The following is a 15,481-nucleotide window of genomic DNA, read 5'->3' as shown; positions in this document are numbered from 1 at the left end:
GCTCTCCTCTGTGCTGTTTGACCTAAAAAAGGGAATCTCTCACAGGGCTATAAATAATGCATCATAGTCATTAAATATTGATCTGGCTTATACCATTCACAGCTGCACAATTAGGTTAGCTGTTTAAAAAGAGCTTCTTATATATTATCCATAATAGGACACTGTTTACATATTCTCTTTGGAAACTATATTAGTTAAATTTAAAGGTGATGTGTGTTTGTGGGACTGCTTGCTAAGTCACAGGACTTGTTCATTACTGTCTCAGAAGTCAGTAACTCTTGCTATAAATATCCTGTCCTGGACACAATTCTGCATTCATTACTCGTGTACCTTGGCTTTCTATATTTGTCTAAAAGACAACTATTTTTAGGCTTGGAGAACCTGCATTCCAATGAGAAGAAAGCTGGCACTACAGGACAATGCTATAAGATAGCATCAATCTTAGATTAATCAGACTTCACTAGTCTTACAGTTTTCTATTCCAAAAATACAAATGCTTATAGCAAAACACTAGTGCTAGTACACAACAGAAATAACGGAATTATCTTTTAAGTCTGAAATACAAGAGAAAACTGAGTTGCCACAGTTTTTAAAATCATACCTATTTCTAACTTTAAAAAATAAAATGAATACTGATATGGGTATAAGTCATTGGTGCATTTCTTTAGCTTATTGTGCCAAAATTCAGTTTGAATTTAGTGTAGTTACATAGATGCAAGTGAGGAGAAGCATTGTGATAAATCAGGCTCAAGACTTCAGACAGACATTCTCAGATGTACAAGAAATATTTGCACTCAAGATGGATTTTTTCGTTTGTTTTACTTGCAAATGCCCATGAAAAGTAAAGTTTAATTTTTCTCTCTATATCTAGATCAACGGTATCAGAAATCTACCTATCACAGTAATGCAGCACATATCAGAAAACCTAAAAAATATTATGCAGTTTATATGAACTTAGCAGTATCAGATTTACGTGATTTTCCTTTTTCGGAAGCCATCATAATCTAGATAAAAAAAATAAATAATCAAAGTTGAAAAATATTTAGTAGCAAATAAATGTAAAATAATCTGGCAATGGAGAGTCTATGTACAATACTTACTGTAAATTGTATGTTTTCATTGCTCTTGCTTTAATCCTGTAAATCATTCTCAAAACCCACATCCTCTTTCTTAGAACCTGGAAGTACAGTGCATATCCCAAATACAGGAATAATGGTAGATATCCCACAATTAATTCTCATTAATAATTAATCTGATTCAATTGCCTGTTATTGAAGCTCTATCAATTAAGCTTCCATATGTTCTTCCCCATTTTAAAAACCTAGCTGTTTTCAGGAAAAAGGACCCATTTTACACTGCATAACAACTCAAGTTTTCACTTAACCTACATTTTAAACTGGCATAAAAAGAGGACTGGATCTTAAATTTTAACTTTTTTCAGAGATCTTCTATCAGAAAACGCAGTACAAAAGACTGACTGCCATGAATAAATAGATGGAAGGTGGCAGAGGGAACATTTCTATGCAATTTTACACATGCCAAAGCTGAAGACACCAACATCCTACTGAAATCAATGGCAAACCTCCCATTACCTTCCCTGGGGACAGATTATCACCCACAGAGACTAAAGAATTTGCTCAAGCTCTGAATCCCGATCTCTGCAGTTCCACTTGTGTCTACCTGGAGGACTAAGCTCCCTCTCTTATCACTAAAGCAAACTCACTGGGTTAAGGGCATGAATTTTCCATTCCCATTTCCCCTGGGCGCAGGCAGCAGACTGAGTGGGTGGCTCCATCCAGGTCAGCAGAGCTGCGCCTGCCTACACTGCGTCTGAGCCTTACACTGGTCCTGCTCGCGCCAGCCTCCTGAGAAATGCATGCCTGCTAGCATCAGTGCTAATGAATCCCAAAAGCTTTAATGCAAATAATGAAAAGGACTGGTGACATGAATTTTTACAGTAATGATTCATGTAATTGGAGTCTCTTCTGAGAAAAAAACCCCCATCTATTCATTAACAGAACAATTTCTAATGATATAAGCATTTTTAAACTTGGCTTTCAGATTTTTTTTTAGTGAAAGCTATATTCTAGTAACACCAGAATTGGAATCCCTTCAAAAATGTGCAAAAAACCAGTTCAATGTGAATCTATGTTGCTGCTTTGTTTTTAGACAGTTGTAGAAATCAGAAATATGGAACAGGCCAATTGCATGACACGGTCCATTATTATACACTCATGTTTCATTGTTCCATACTGTGAACTTCCCTCTGTATTTTCCAGCTCCACAACCAATGGTGCTCTGCACTTTTTCCCATCCTAGCATCTGGAGAAAGGTATTTCATTTCTTAAGGGTTTCTTATTAAGGTGGGTTTTTTTGCTGTTTCATTAATTCTTAGACAGTATTAGTAGTAACAGAAATAAATGTTATTTATTTTACAGAATTGCTCACAGTGATTATGTTTAGCTCTTAAAAAAATATCAGGTATATTTGTGGATTTGTATATTTGTGAATTCATCCAATAACAGTAGGAAATTATTAACAAAATTTCAAGTAAAAAATCAACTTTAACTAGTTTTGCTAGGCTTCCTGTAATGCAATAAAATTAATTCACTGGTAAAAGCCAGAGGAAAAAAACTTCAAGTACACTTGCAATTTTTCACTTTGTATCAGAATATTCTTGAGATCTTAGGCAAATAAAAATTAATGGAAAAGCATTTCATTAAGACTATAAAGAAATAAGATGACAAAGATGAAAATAAGTAACTTGAACTCAGAGGAAGAATATGTAATTATTTCCAAGCTGCTGGGGTCCAGTTACAGTATGTTTGGGGTAATATGTTGAAAAATTGTCAACTCAAATGTATTGTCACTCCAAAGTCATTAATTACTGTTAGGTCCCATGTCAGTCAAGAGCCAGTAGTGAACTACTGGCATTACTCTCATTGAGATGTTTCTACCATGTGCGTTTGTTACTGTTCTGACTGAACCAGAACATCAGGTAAATCGTAACAGACATTTCCCCTGACATCTGCCAATAAATCACCAAAGGGAGAGGGGACAGTTTTACCCCCAAACACCCCCCAGAGGGAGGAATTGTTTATTAGCCAGACAAGTCTAGAAGATGACCCTAATATAACAAAGGACTTATACAAAATATAACAATATAACAAACAGAGAAAAGAGTAGTGATTTCAGGGTAGGATGCCCCAGGAGACCTTGGCAGGGAGACTGGCTGCCAGAGCTCTGCAAGGGGGAAGACGGGAGCAATTTCATCCCACAGATGGATGGCCCTCTCTGGGGACGAGCTCTCTGTCAAAGGCCCACAAGACATGCCTGTCCTCTCTGGGTTTTTGTTGTTTTGTTTTGTTTACAACCAGTGGTGTAAAGCATTAACAAAGACCACCTGACACTCATTTTGCCAGGAATTGAAAGCAACAACTGGATATAGGAAAGGGAAAATTTTTCTGAAAAATTATCTCAGCTTAGTTTAAGCTTGGTTATATTCCTCATTTTCTCATCTATGTTCTTTAAAAAAATGTATCTATCAGGGTTACTAATGAATAAATGCTTTTCATTTCCCTTTACCTTATCAGTGACCATTAAATGGATAGTTACATGCCTCCAAGGTAAATAGATAACAACAAGACATTCCTTACTTGGAGACTGGCAAATCTATTAATGAAGACACCTGGGGAAACAAGTAGAATAGTTCCTCATCACACTAGTATCTAAGTCCAAAGAGTAACATAGCAGGCTTTTATTTCAACTACACAGACCATGATGGAGAATTGTCTTTCAATGGCTGACAGCAACCAAGAAGTATGGCCCACTGGTATGTAGAAAGATATTGGTTGAATTCTGACAGTCACAGAAGCTGTATTGTAGATGCTTATACTAAGGTAAACTAAAATACAAAAAAAAAAAAAAAAAAAAAATTATGGTCCTTTATCCCTTTCTTTCCCCTCTCTCTCACACAGTGTTCAGTGTTCTTGTTGCCAAACATAAAATACAACTTAACACACAGAAGTATTTTCTGCTGGCTACACCATTGGAACGATCTTCAAGCATGTTTGATTCCAGCAATAATTCAGTAATCTAATCTTCATCTTACAAAAGGGTGGGTAACTGCACCGAGAACTACGATGGAGGGAGAATATAACACCCTTATCACCAGGTATTGATAGAGTTCTAAGGCACAGCCATTGTTTGGGCAATAATCTACAAACTAATTAACTAACTAGCAATAGCTGCCCTTCCTCAGCCCAGGTAACTCATCAGTATCAGCTCTGCTAAGTCACCCACAGCTTCCCCTTCCACCCATGGTGCAGAGATCAGGTTGCAGCCAGCCAGCCAAGTGTCAAAATAACCATCAAACAACTATTTTTCAGCCAGACAGGTGCCAGTGAGCCACAGCAGGGAACGTCAGCAGTGCGGGGACACAACAGTCCCGATCTCCTTCCCAGACCTCACCACAGTCTCTGATGCACTTTGTGTACAGGAGACCAACACTGATACGCACCACAAGAGTCTCACAAACACCTTTGAGGAATCCTCTACAACACTGACTCCTCATAGCCAAGTAAAGTGCCACCAAGTTTCCCTAGTGTTTCCTCAAGCAGAAAAGGACAAAGCCTATCACAAAAGCAGCTCTGGAGTGCTGGCAGTGATGAAAGAGCAAGGTCATCATTCCCCCTACTCTCTACCCATTGGCAAGGCAGGATTCAGTGCAAACACTTAATTACTGGTCCCTAGCAATGCTATGTTCAGCACACATCACTTTACGGTTTGGCCCAGGGCGCCTACAGAAGTTAGAAGTTTCTCACCTTCACGTCCAGCCTTCTGAGCCTATGCACAATCTTGCTAATGAATGCTCTGCTTTTTTAGTAAGCATAGGACAGCTTCCACACTATAAGCATGTAAAGTCTCAAGTTCCTCTCATTTTCTCTAGCCTCTTCCTCACCTCCCACTGTGGTATGACTTCCCTATGTGTCCTAGTTTCAGCTGGGATAGAGTTAACTGTCTTCCTAGTAGCTGGTACGGTGCTATGTTTTGAGTTCAGTATGTGAAGAATGTTGATAACACTGATGTTTTCAGTTGTTGCTAAGTAGTGTTTAGACTAATGTCAAGGATTTTTCAGCTTCTCACGCCCAGCCAGTGAGAAAGCTGGAGGGGCACAAGAAGTTGGCACAGGACACAGCCAGGGCACCTGACCCAAACTGGCCAACGGTGTATTCCATACCATGTGACGTCCCACCCAGTATAGGAACTGGGAAGGGAGGGGGGGGGGGGAATGGCCGCTGGGGGACTAGCTGGGTGTCGATCGGTGGGTGGTGAGCAATTGCACTGCGCATCATTTGTACATTCCAATCCTTTCATTATTGCTGTTGTCATTTTATTAGTGTTATCATTATTAGTTTCTTCTTTTCTGTTCTATTAAACCGTTCTTATCTCAGCCCATGAGTTTTACTTCTTTTCCCGATTTTCTCCCCCATCCCACTAGGGGGGGCAGGGAGTGAGTGAGCGGCTGCGTGGTGCTTAGTTGCTGGCTGGGGTTAAACCACGACACTATGGTAGCTCTTGCTGAGGACACCACCAAACCCACACTGATGCATAGTTCCAGCAGCTAGTGCTGGGACAGTGGTATTTTGCCACTGTGCACCCGTCACTGCAGCTCTTTACCCTTTCAAAGATTTTTTCCACTTTCCTTGCCTAACAGCCTAACATGTAATACATCCTTTGTAAATCATTGTTAGTTACAATTTTCTGGTTTTGATGTAAAACTTTTCTCTCAGATAATCTACATCCATTTTAATTTACTGTTATATTTTCAGAAATAAATAAAAACTTAAATTCTTACCTTAAATTTATCAACTTCTGCCTTCGAACATGTTGCATGATAAGATAACACCTGCCAAAGAACAAAAGATAAAAAAACATTTTTGTAGACTTGACAAGTAGAAATAATAGGGCTCTGTACTGCAGTCTAATCAATGATGTTTAAAACAAATTTAATTAATATTTATGCATGGTAATCCAGTTCTGAATGACAGCATATAATAACTAATTGTGGGTTATCAGGTATACATGTGGCATTTATGTTGCATGGAATTTTATAGGACATCATGGACAGTAAGTAATTTAATATTATAAGCATTCCTACATTGTTCTCCTGGAGTTCTACAATTAAAAGAAAAAGAATTTAATGTAAAAATAACAGCAGATTTATAGACTTTAAATAATGCCTTTTCCCATACCGCAAAGCTTTAATGCCTTTGCTAGTGGCATATCACTGCATGCAAATTAGCACCTCTATGCTCTGCCTGACATTGGCTTCAATACCATTCTGGAGATGAAAGCATCAAATAAAATGCACAAAGTGCACACCTCCCCTTATTACCTATAAGTATGCATACATTTAACATGGAATACATTATATCCTTACATGATGATACTAACATTGAACAAGCACTCCAGAAGGTGCAAGAGCAGTCCTGTGTACTGGACCCACCAAGGTCTGACTGTGTGTGGGACGAGGTGCTGGTCCATGAGGGAGCTCACAGAGCCAGAGTACTCCTAGGACAGGTCCTCCTCACCACACAGCAACACCCCATCTGCTTATGTGCTAAAGCTTTGATACATATTTCTCATTTTGAAATTGTTTTAATCTATGAAAGTCTGTGTTACTCATATCCTAAACTCTATCTCAAATGCCCTTGGCTTGCAATACCTTGTGGCAATAAGTTCCAAGATGTATTTACTCATATCAATTTTAAAGATGTCATATTTTACAGTAACAGGAAATCATTCCTGCACTATAAAAGAATAAATAACAAACACCAATTCACTTGTTCTATCCCACGTTTTACTTTCTATAACTATACATCATGTCCTTCCTCAAACAGTATCTATTTTTCTGTCCAACCATATTGTAGCTTCTCAGAAATCTATAAGATTAGTAAAATTGTCTTCTGCTATGACAGATTACACTTAATACCAAAATTCTTGTCAAGCTTCTCCTTTATCTGCACTCATTATATCCCTCTAGATTTTTAGTCTTCCTTAATATTGATTATTCTGATTTTTTAATAATTTGCAAATTTTGCATCCTTAATATATAAAACAGTATTTAGCCTGGTTTTGAACTATATGGCATCCTACTGTCAAACTTTACCCATAATTTTTTTACATTTTGGTCTTCTGTTTATTAGTCAATCTTATGAGAATTCTACATGAAAAACAGTATCTGTATATCTGGAGAAGAATCATATTATGGTATATATCAAATTGATTTATTTTACATCTGATATCAATGTCATTTTCAAATGCCATTCATTGCCATCCTAGCTAAATACATAAATACTAATAAAGTATTCTATTACTGAAAAATGGATTCACAGTCCTTCAGCATACACCATTCTTTTGTTCAGTACTTTTCTGCTGTATCTTCAATCACTTTACACAAATATTATCATGGGTTGTTGCTCATTTATAGAGAGAATTACTCTTCACTGAAGCATAGTGGCCATTTATCAAACCTATAATCTACATTCAAGCTACATGGCTATTAGTCTTTTTTAGATCAAAGAAAGAAGCTGTATTTTAAACCAAGAAATTTAAGTTTCCTTGATTTCAGTAGTAAATAACAAACTTCTATGTTAACTTTCAACCCTATGTATCTGAGTGTGATATCTGGCACTGCTTGTTTTTCTTGCCAGGAGGAGTATTGATTCTAAGGTGTCATATTGCACAAATATCCAGGGCATATGAGGGCTTAGAGTAATTCATGAGTATGATATGTAAAGAACAAAGAACCTTGCAGGAGGCCTGAAAAGGAAAGCTTTTAACTTTTCTTCCTAACTGAATACATATACAGGAATAATAAAAAAAGCCACTTATGTTTAGAATGTTTTTTTAACACAGTCCTATTGAGTTCAAAAAGCCTTAACATGCCTACGTGCTTTACAGGATAGGTCCCCAATACATAGATAAATACCTCCAACCCTAAAGCAAAGAAAAAAAAAAGCCATCTTCATAGCAATCCAGTTTGATTTGATTCTTGTTTTAATAGAGAATAATTCATATCTCAATCAGGCCAATGCTATTTTTGTGGCCTTATTGTAATAGTGGGTATTGTATAAACTCAGAGGAGTTACACAGTTAAAGGGTGCACACACGAGGGAGAGCTAGATCATTTTCTTCTCTTATCACATGTGAAATTTAAAACAATACTGCAATCTTAACGACATTACCCTTTCATCAGAGGAATGTTTTAAGATTAATCAGTCTTGCATAATGCTTTTTAAAAGAACTTAAATTTCATTCAAGCCATTCTTAATTATTGTTTTAGTAGGAATAACATAAATTTGTAAAGCTATCCTCAAAACTCCAAGCTTTGTTCTCACCAAGATTATTTTTAATATTATTATGTTTAAAATCTCCAGAATATAATAGACAATAGTGCTTTATTGTTGAATTAGCTTATAGAAGCTTAAATAATAATAATTTTTTTAAATGTTCTGTATTTTTGTTTTACAGGAGCTGGTAGATTTCATTCTTCATGAATGGGGAGGGGGAGCAGAAACAGGAAAAGAAATTCCTACAAAGAAAATAGGCAAGAAAAGAGAAAGCTTTCCATCTATTTAGCTACTCTATATGTATTTTCTAGAAAGATGTGATGTGTTGGAATGCTAGGACCTTGCATTATGTATCCGCCTTGACCCACAGCAGAGCTCTTACTGAGCTGCCAGGCATCCTGCTTTCACATAATTCTGGCAAGACATATATTTGGTAAGAGTTCAGCAGATGTTGCTTTTGATACTAAAAAACCCTGTGATGATGATCACTTTTTTTCAAATTTTGTCCTGTTCACAGTATGTTTTACTTACAGTTTACAACACTAGAAAAACAAGAAGCGGCTATCTAAAATATCAAATTCTAAAGAATTTTCAGTTACTGATGGACAACAAAAATAAATATAATGCCTAGATTAATTCCTACACTTACATTTGCAAGAAACTAGATTCTCCATCATCACTGTCCCCTTTTCTAGTGTAAAAAACATAGGCAAATGAGATACCCAGGTTCAAAATTACTTAAGCTGTGCACAAGCTCCACAGCTAAGTGTACCCTGAGAAAGTTTCCCTTCAGCATTACCTTAGTAAGACAACACTCTAAGGTGCAGAGAGGTAGATATAGGAAATGATGCTAACTATAATAAATTCAGAAGCAGTAGGTTCCTTTACATGTGACACTTATGAGCAAGAAAATGTTTCATTAAGATGTACACATACATCAAGAGCCACAGACTGTTTTGCCCAGGATTTCTTCACTTGGTCATACATAATTGTGTTGTTGATGCCCAGGCCACAAAAAATAACAAAAGCCTAAAATTAGAAAGAGAAAAAAAGAAAAGAAAGTAAATTATAATTCAATTATAATACAAACAACAAGGTGAATGCTGACTTGATCATGAAAAGGAATTGCATGGAAATATTAGGAATAATCATGCTTATTCAGGTTATCTTGAGAACATATGCAAGTTGCTGGCCTCAACAAGATGAGAAAGGTCAGATACAAGAAACTTGTTTTAATTAGGATGCAACCTTATTAAGTGAGAAGTTCTAAGAATTAATGGCGAACCACAAATACAGACAACATATTCTTCCCCCCCCTCCCTAGAGTAGACTGAAGCAGCACTACCCAAAAATACCAAATCCTGCTGAAAAAGTATGTTATTGCTACAAAATTGAATGCCTCTTACTTCAAACAGTCGCTGGTCGGCATCGTCAAAGGGTTTCCCATCAAGCCTGTTCAACACTTGAGCTACCCCTTTAGAAAGAGTTAATATGAATTAAAATCTTAATTCATTAATTCACAATGCAGAATATTTTATTCATTGGTAAAATTTAAAATACATCTTTCAAACTGAAAAGCAAAACTGCAAATATTTATTCTCAAAATCATTAAACAGATGTAAACATGAAAGCCTGATTGTTTTGATACCAGGACTCAGTTTACTACTTTCAGCTGTTATTCTTTACTCTCCAAGTATAATATTGCAAATATAAAAGTTACTCACAATGCTTTTCAAGAAAGGTTAAAGATCTCTTTGGGAAAGGACTTGAGCACTTTGCTAACAGCAATCACGATGTAAGTTGTCCTAGAAATTTGGAGTTACTAACATAATTTGCTGAATCAGTACCTTCATTCCTAAAATCTCAGTTGGTTTAGCATCACCTGTGTATATAAGTTGTTTCTTTCTCATGACTCAATTTTTTCTCATTGAGCCAATGAAAAAAAAAGTCATTTCCTTAAACCACTTGAAAAAGAAAAAGCGTTCAAAGCTCTTGGCTCTAGCTGCACTAATACTGAATTCTACTGCAACAAACCACTTCTATTTCATTTAGCTACAATATGCCCTTAGAGAAATATCATAAGAGCTATCAGCGGTCAAGGGTTCAGTTTCTTTCTACCTCTTTAAGGCAATACGCACTTCACAACAAACAATGAGCCATATTTTTTAAGACTCAATTCCCACATCATCTCTGCTGAATAAGCTCAAAGATCCTGATCCTGCATGGCACCGAGTGCCTTCAGCAATGCACTACTGATCTCGGCTCTCACTGACAGCCACAACACACAGGGATGTAAGTCTCACCCTGCCGGTTTAAATTGCTATTGCTTTGACCTGAATTCTTCTGTGGAAAGTTAACAGAGGAATCTGGCACCGTTATTTACACATGCCGCTCCTTTTTGCACCAAAAGCAGGTAATAATGCAGGGCCAATTGCAGGTGTATCATAGCTGCGAAGCATCCTATCAAACAAGCAAGAAAACCTTGTCAGGTCCAGATCCAGCACACACCACTGCCACAGGCAATTCTAACAGCTGCCACAGTCTCTCCGGGAAATCTTCCCTGACTGTAGTTTATCATCTAAGAGGGAAATGACCACTTTGCTTGACTGCAGAAACACTTGCTTGAGTTATGTACAAAAAAGGGAGACCCAAGAAAAGTATCGAAGCATATCAAACATTTTTAACTAATATTGTTAGAATTTCTGTTTTCATCTCATTAGTCTTCAAGTTTCAGTACAACATATAACTTAACAATGACACAATGGGAAAGCTGAAAAAGTCTATACAGTATCCAAGTCAAAAGATCCCTTCTTGGATACTTAGCATGCATCCTAGGTACTGTAACTTCTTAACAATATTCAGCTAGGAAAAAGAAGAAAAAGGAACATAGAATTAAAAAGACAGAATTAAAGTTACATTAGCACAAAAATGATGCAGCTATGAGGAAGGTCTTACCAATTATTTGATGGTTGCTATTCCATATAGGGACACACAGTACAGACCTTATGTGAAAGCCAGAAATCTGGTCAGCCTAAAACATAGAAATGAGAGCTTCCATTAGCGGTAGGTACCATTTGCAGCCTTTCACATTTTAGTAATAGAAATGTCAAGGAGTAAGTTTACATTTACAAATGTCATTCCATATGAATCAGCTCTCACTCAGAAAAAAATTCTGCTGAAACCTCATTCACAGTAAGACTAACCAAAAATCAAAAGGACTATTCTAAAAATTGCCAAAGAAAATACAAACGTCGCCACCTTTGCCACTGAAAGCTTACACTATTTGACTTCGATTTGGAATTAAAGACAAAGAGCAATTGAGGCAACGTCCAGACAATTCCTGGATTACTTACACTGGTGGATTAGTAGAGACAACCTCCATTGCATAGGCATGCCTTAGAAATACTCTTCCCAATTGTCAAACTGAAATTGGATTTAACAAATCTATAAAAGGGGACTTACAGGAAATACGTGTTTTCAGAAGAAAGGCAAGAGTAAGTAAGGATGATTGTGTAGAAGTGCAAGCTAGGAAGAAATGGAAGGACGGGGTCAAAACCAAGATTTGAGATTTTCTCTGTAGGTTTAATTGGACCTGGAGTTCTGAAGAGAATTTTCTGCCTCATATTGTTTTCTATCTAATATAGCATAAAACTTTGCAATTTATTATAAGTGTCACTGATTCTCTCTTTTCTGTGGTTAATAAGCTTTATTCTTTAGGGTCATTGCTGCAAAATCTGAAGCAAATAAAATATTTTTTCAAAATAGAGTGAGAGAGTGGGATGAGCCCACTCACAGGAGATCAGGAGACGTTCTCTTACTAAAACTGCCAGTGCCATAGGCAATCTGTAATAGAAGAAAACTAAAAAAGATCAGCAATAATTCATATACTGGAGGCAGGATGGGATCACTGTGATCTCCTAGCTAGCAAAAGATGTAACTCAGGTTTTAACTAGAGTACTGCTTATTTGTACACACTCAGAACTCACCACCGGAATCACCATGGAGTGCCACCTAAAATCCATGGGAGTGGGGGAACAATTGCCTCAGATGTATATCTTAAAATGAACTCAGTGAAAATACTTTGGCATTAAATTCTCAGTGAATGAGTTGAAAATTGAGCATCAACATTTGAAAATGACAACTAGTGTTCTGGGAGAAAAAACAGAGTGTTTTTAATAGAAGCAGAGAGCAGAATATCTGTTCATAACTACAAATGTATGTTTGATTCTATCTAAGTCATAAGTGATAATATGTTCCTCTTACTACACTTGACTGTAGAAATAATTGATTGTAACAATTGAATTCAAGAATTAAATTTTCATAGGAACCCACCAACAGAAAATAATTACTGCCCTTTGTATTAAGTGTTTTCCTTTTCTCTATAAAAATTGGGCAGTGCCTCTAACTTGGAAAGGACTAACTGTGAAACAAATAAGAGATAGATGAATTATTCAGGACACGATATATTGAAAGTACCACTGCAAAGATATCAAGGATTGGCATGCTTTATTTTAGCATATCTCTTTGGCAAGAAATAGACTCCAGGCATTAATTGTACTTTTTGAAATTCTGAACAAATTAGCATCAACACAAGTTTTCTTGTACACTTTTACAGCAGGCCCCTTTTATTTTTCTTGTTTTGACAAATTCTGCTGGTTTGAGAGAGAATCCCTTTAATGACACATGGAATAAAACTGGAACCAAGCAAACTCTCAATATGAAACACTTCCAAGCACACTTATTGTAGTAATATAGTTTAGCAAGCTTGCTGACCAAGGCTGTCCACTGATTAATGTGCTGCCCAACTGCTGGCCAAGTCCCCTGTAGTAATATTGTTTCACTGGATAGAATTCAGTGAAGATTTTGTCCTTCCATATGCCTCTAACACTTATTTAGGTGTTAAGTACATGTATATGTTTTTATCTGTACCTACACCTTCCTACCTGAGGCTGGAATTAATACCTTAGGATACATAAACAACTTTTATTAGGAGTGATATGTGTCTTGGAGAAATAACTTACCTAGTGTGTATATTTTATTTGTGCAAATTAAAAGGTTAGTTGGCTAAGTTAGATCACAAACAACATTTGTCTCTCTAGATACTGATTCTGTTTACACTCTGTGTGTGTACGGTCCCAGTCACCCCAACAGCTAACGATGGTGCTGCTAACACTGAACACCAACAGCGGAATTTTCAGCAATAAACCTCGGTTTGCATAAATATCAAAGCACTTGATAGAGGAAGGTATCACTTACAAATAGAAAAAAAATTAATCATGGACAGACTAAGTAACTGCCTAAAGTCATACACTAATTCAGTGACCTGTGTTTACTGTATAAAGCCATGTCAACATCAGCAGACCAGAAGGAGGACATACTGGATAGAAAAAAATAATTCAAAATAAATATTCACATGTTTTAAAGCCACTTGGATATAATGACAAAATTGTGTTATATTAATTGCAATACCAAAAATATGATGTATATTTACATTTCTAAAAATCTCTTACTTCAGCATCAAAGCGAGGATCCTGATAGGCATCGCTAATGTTCACTGGGAGACCTGTGGAAGCTACGAGTTCAGCAATGCTATTATTTATTAGCCAGTCGGAATAAGATGATGATTTCTCCGCGTTGTCTTTGAAACTGTCAAAAGTCATAGCAAGGGAAGAAAAGAATACACTCAACGTTGCTTGAAGTCCAGCATGTCTTATAGGCATATTCACAGGAGCAGCAGAACCATTCACAGTTATTAATGGTTTCTAAGAATTATCTATGGAACAATAATTCTGTATTTATTGAAATGGTACATCAAAAATTCTCTCCTTCGCACAATTCTTTCTACTGAAAATAGCATTAGTCTGCCAAGTAAAGTAAATACAGCATTTAATAATGAAATGCATTTACACATGAATCAAGAGTGGGATTACATTCCAAGTTTCTGCGGGACAGGCCTGCTCATCAAAAGCAACCAGTTCTAAATAATATTTTCTGTAGAGCTACCTGAAAGTATATAATTTTAAGATTTTAATTTTTCAAATTAGTCTAGTAATTTTGGGTATTTTTAATTCATACTTCCAATAATTCTCCTGTCAAGGGAAATGCCATTTTTTTTATTTTGGTCTGAAATGCCAGACCTGAATGGGTGAAGAAGGGATCATGAAATAAATCTTAAAATCAATAATGTAAGTGTGTTGCAGCAGATGGATCCAAGTAAACATACAATACATGAAGGCTTCCTTTTTTTTTTCCTGGCTGAGCTTCTGCCACCACTACCGAGGGGCTAGAGAGCTGTCAGTAAATGAGCATAAGACACCAGAATTATGTGCTCAACTCACCACACTCCACTGCTGCTTCTCCAGAAAACTCAGTATCTACACAGACCTTAAAGTCCTCACCTTATACCTTATCCAATCAGCAGGAAAAGTTCTCTTTGACTTATTGCAGACAGGATTTTGACATTGGCAAGCTGTAGCTATTCATGTGTGAATAAACGAATGCATGTTGTCTTAGTTTTGAGAAGAAAACTGATCAATTTTCAACATCTGAGAAATATTACTTAGAAAAAAGTGACTCTGAGCAGCCATGAAGAAGACTACCAATAGCTTGAACTTCAAAGTAATGCACATGAATGAAAGAAGGATGCACAGTAAAATGCTTGAAAGACTCAATCAAAGTGAAAGGATTGATTTTTGTTAGCTGCATTGATTTTCTGGAGACTAATTCAACTAAGTCACTCATTTGAAAGAAAACTCAATATTCTTAAAAGACTATAAAGATAATAAAAATTTACACAAATAAATCTAAGTGTATCAACTTTCATTTGGGATAAGAATTTTGAGTAACTGTAATAAATGTTATGTGTATAGTTTGACAGGAACCTTTACAGAAATATAATGTTTTCTGAGCTAAGTAAAAAATTCAGGTTTATAATTTAAAATTTATTTCAGGACATCAATACTTGAGAAGCAAAGAAATCTTTAAGGATAAGAATCTAATTTCAAATGCATAGCTCCCAGTTCATACCTTAAAAATCTGGATATTATCATTATAATATAAGACACTTTAAATTGGGACTGCATTATGGGTGTCAAGCATTTTAAGCAGCAAATGAATTCAAGTAAAAG

The 15,481-nt window shown here is 36.3% G+C and overlaps 1 protein-coding gene across 1 annotated transcript in view; it reads right to left on the bottom strand.

Annotated features, from left to right (window-relative positions):
* The window catches only part of PDE11A (phosphodiesterase 11A), a 145,878-nt gene that overhangs the window by 58,650 nt on the left and 71,747 nt on the right, over positions 1 to 15,481 (bottom strand). The window contains 5 exon segments of the mRNA XM_041124451.1: positions 5,858 to 5,908; positions 9,291 to 9,383; positions 9,761 to 9,828; positions 11,310 to 11,385; positions 13,865 to 14,000. Coding sequence (XP_040980385.1) covers positions 5,858 to 5,908; positions 9,291 to 9,383; positions 9,761 to 9,828; positions 11,310 to 11,385; positions 13,865 to 14,000 — 424 coding nt within the window.

This window comes from Aquila chrysaetos, chromosome 6 (assembly GCF_900496995.4).
Source record: "Aquila chrysaetos chrysaetos chromosome 6, bAquChr1.4, whole genome shotgun sequence".
NCBI classification, from domain to species: domain Eukaryota; kingdom Metazoa; phylum Chordata; class Aves; order Accipitriformes; family Accipitridae; genus Aquila; species Aquila chrysaetos.
The sequence above is the reverse complement of the archived record's forward strand: the minus strand, read 5'-3'. Positions and strand labels throughout refer to the sequence as shown.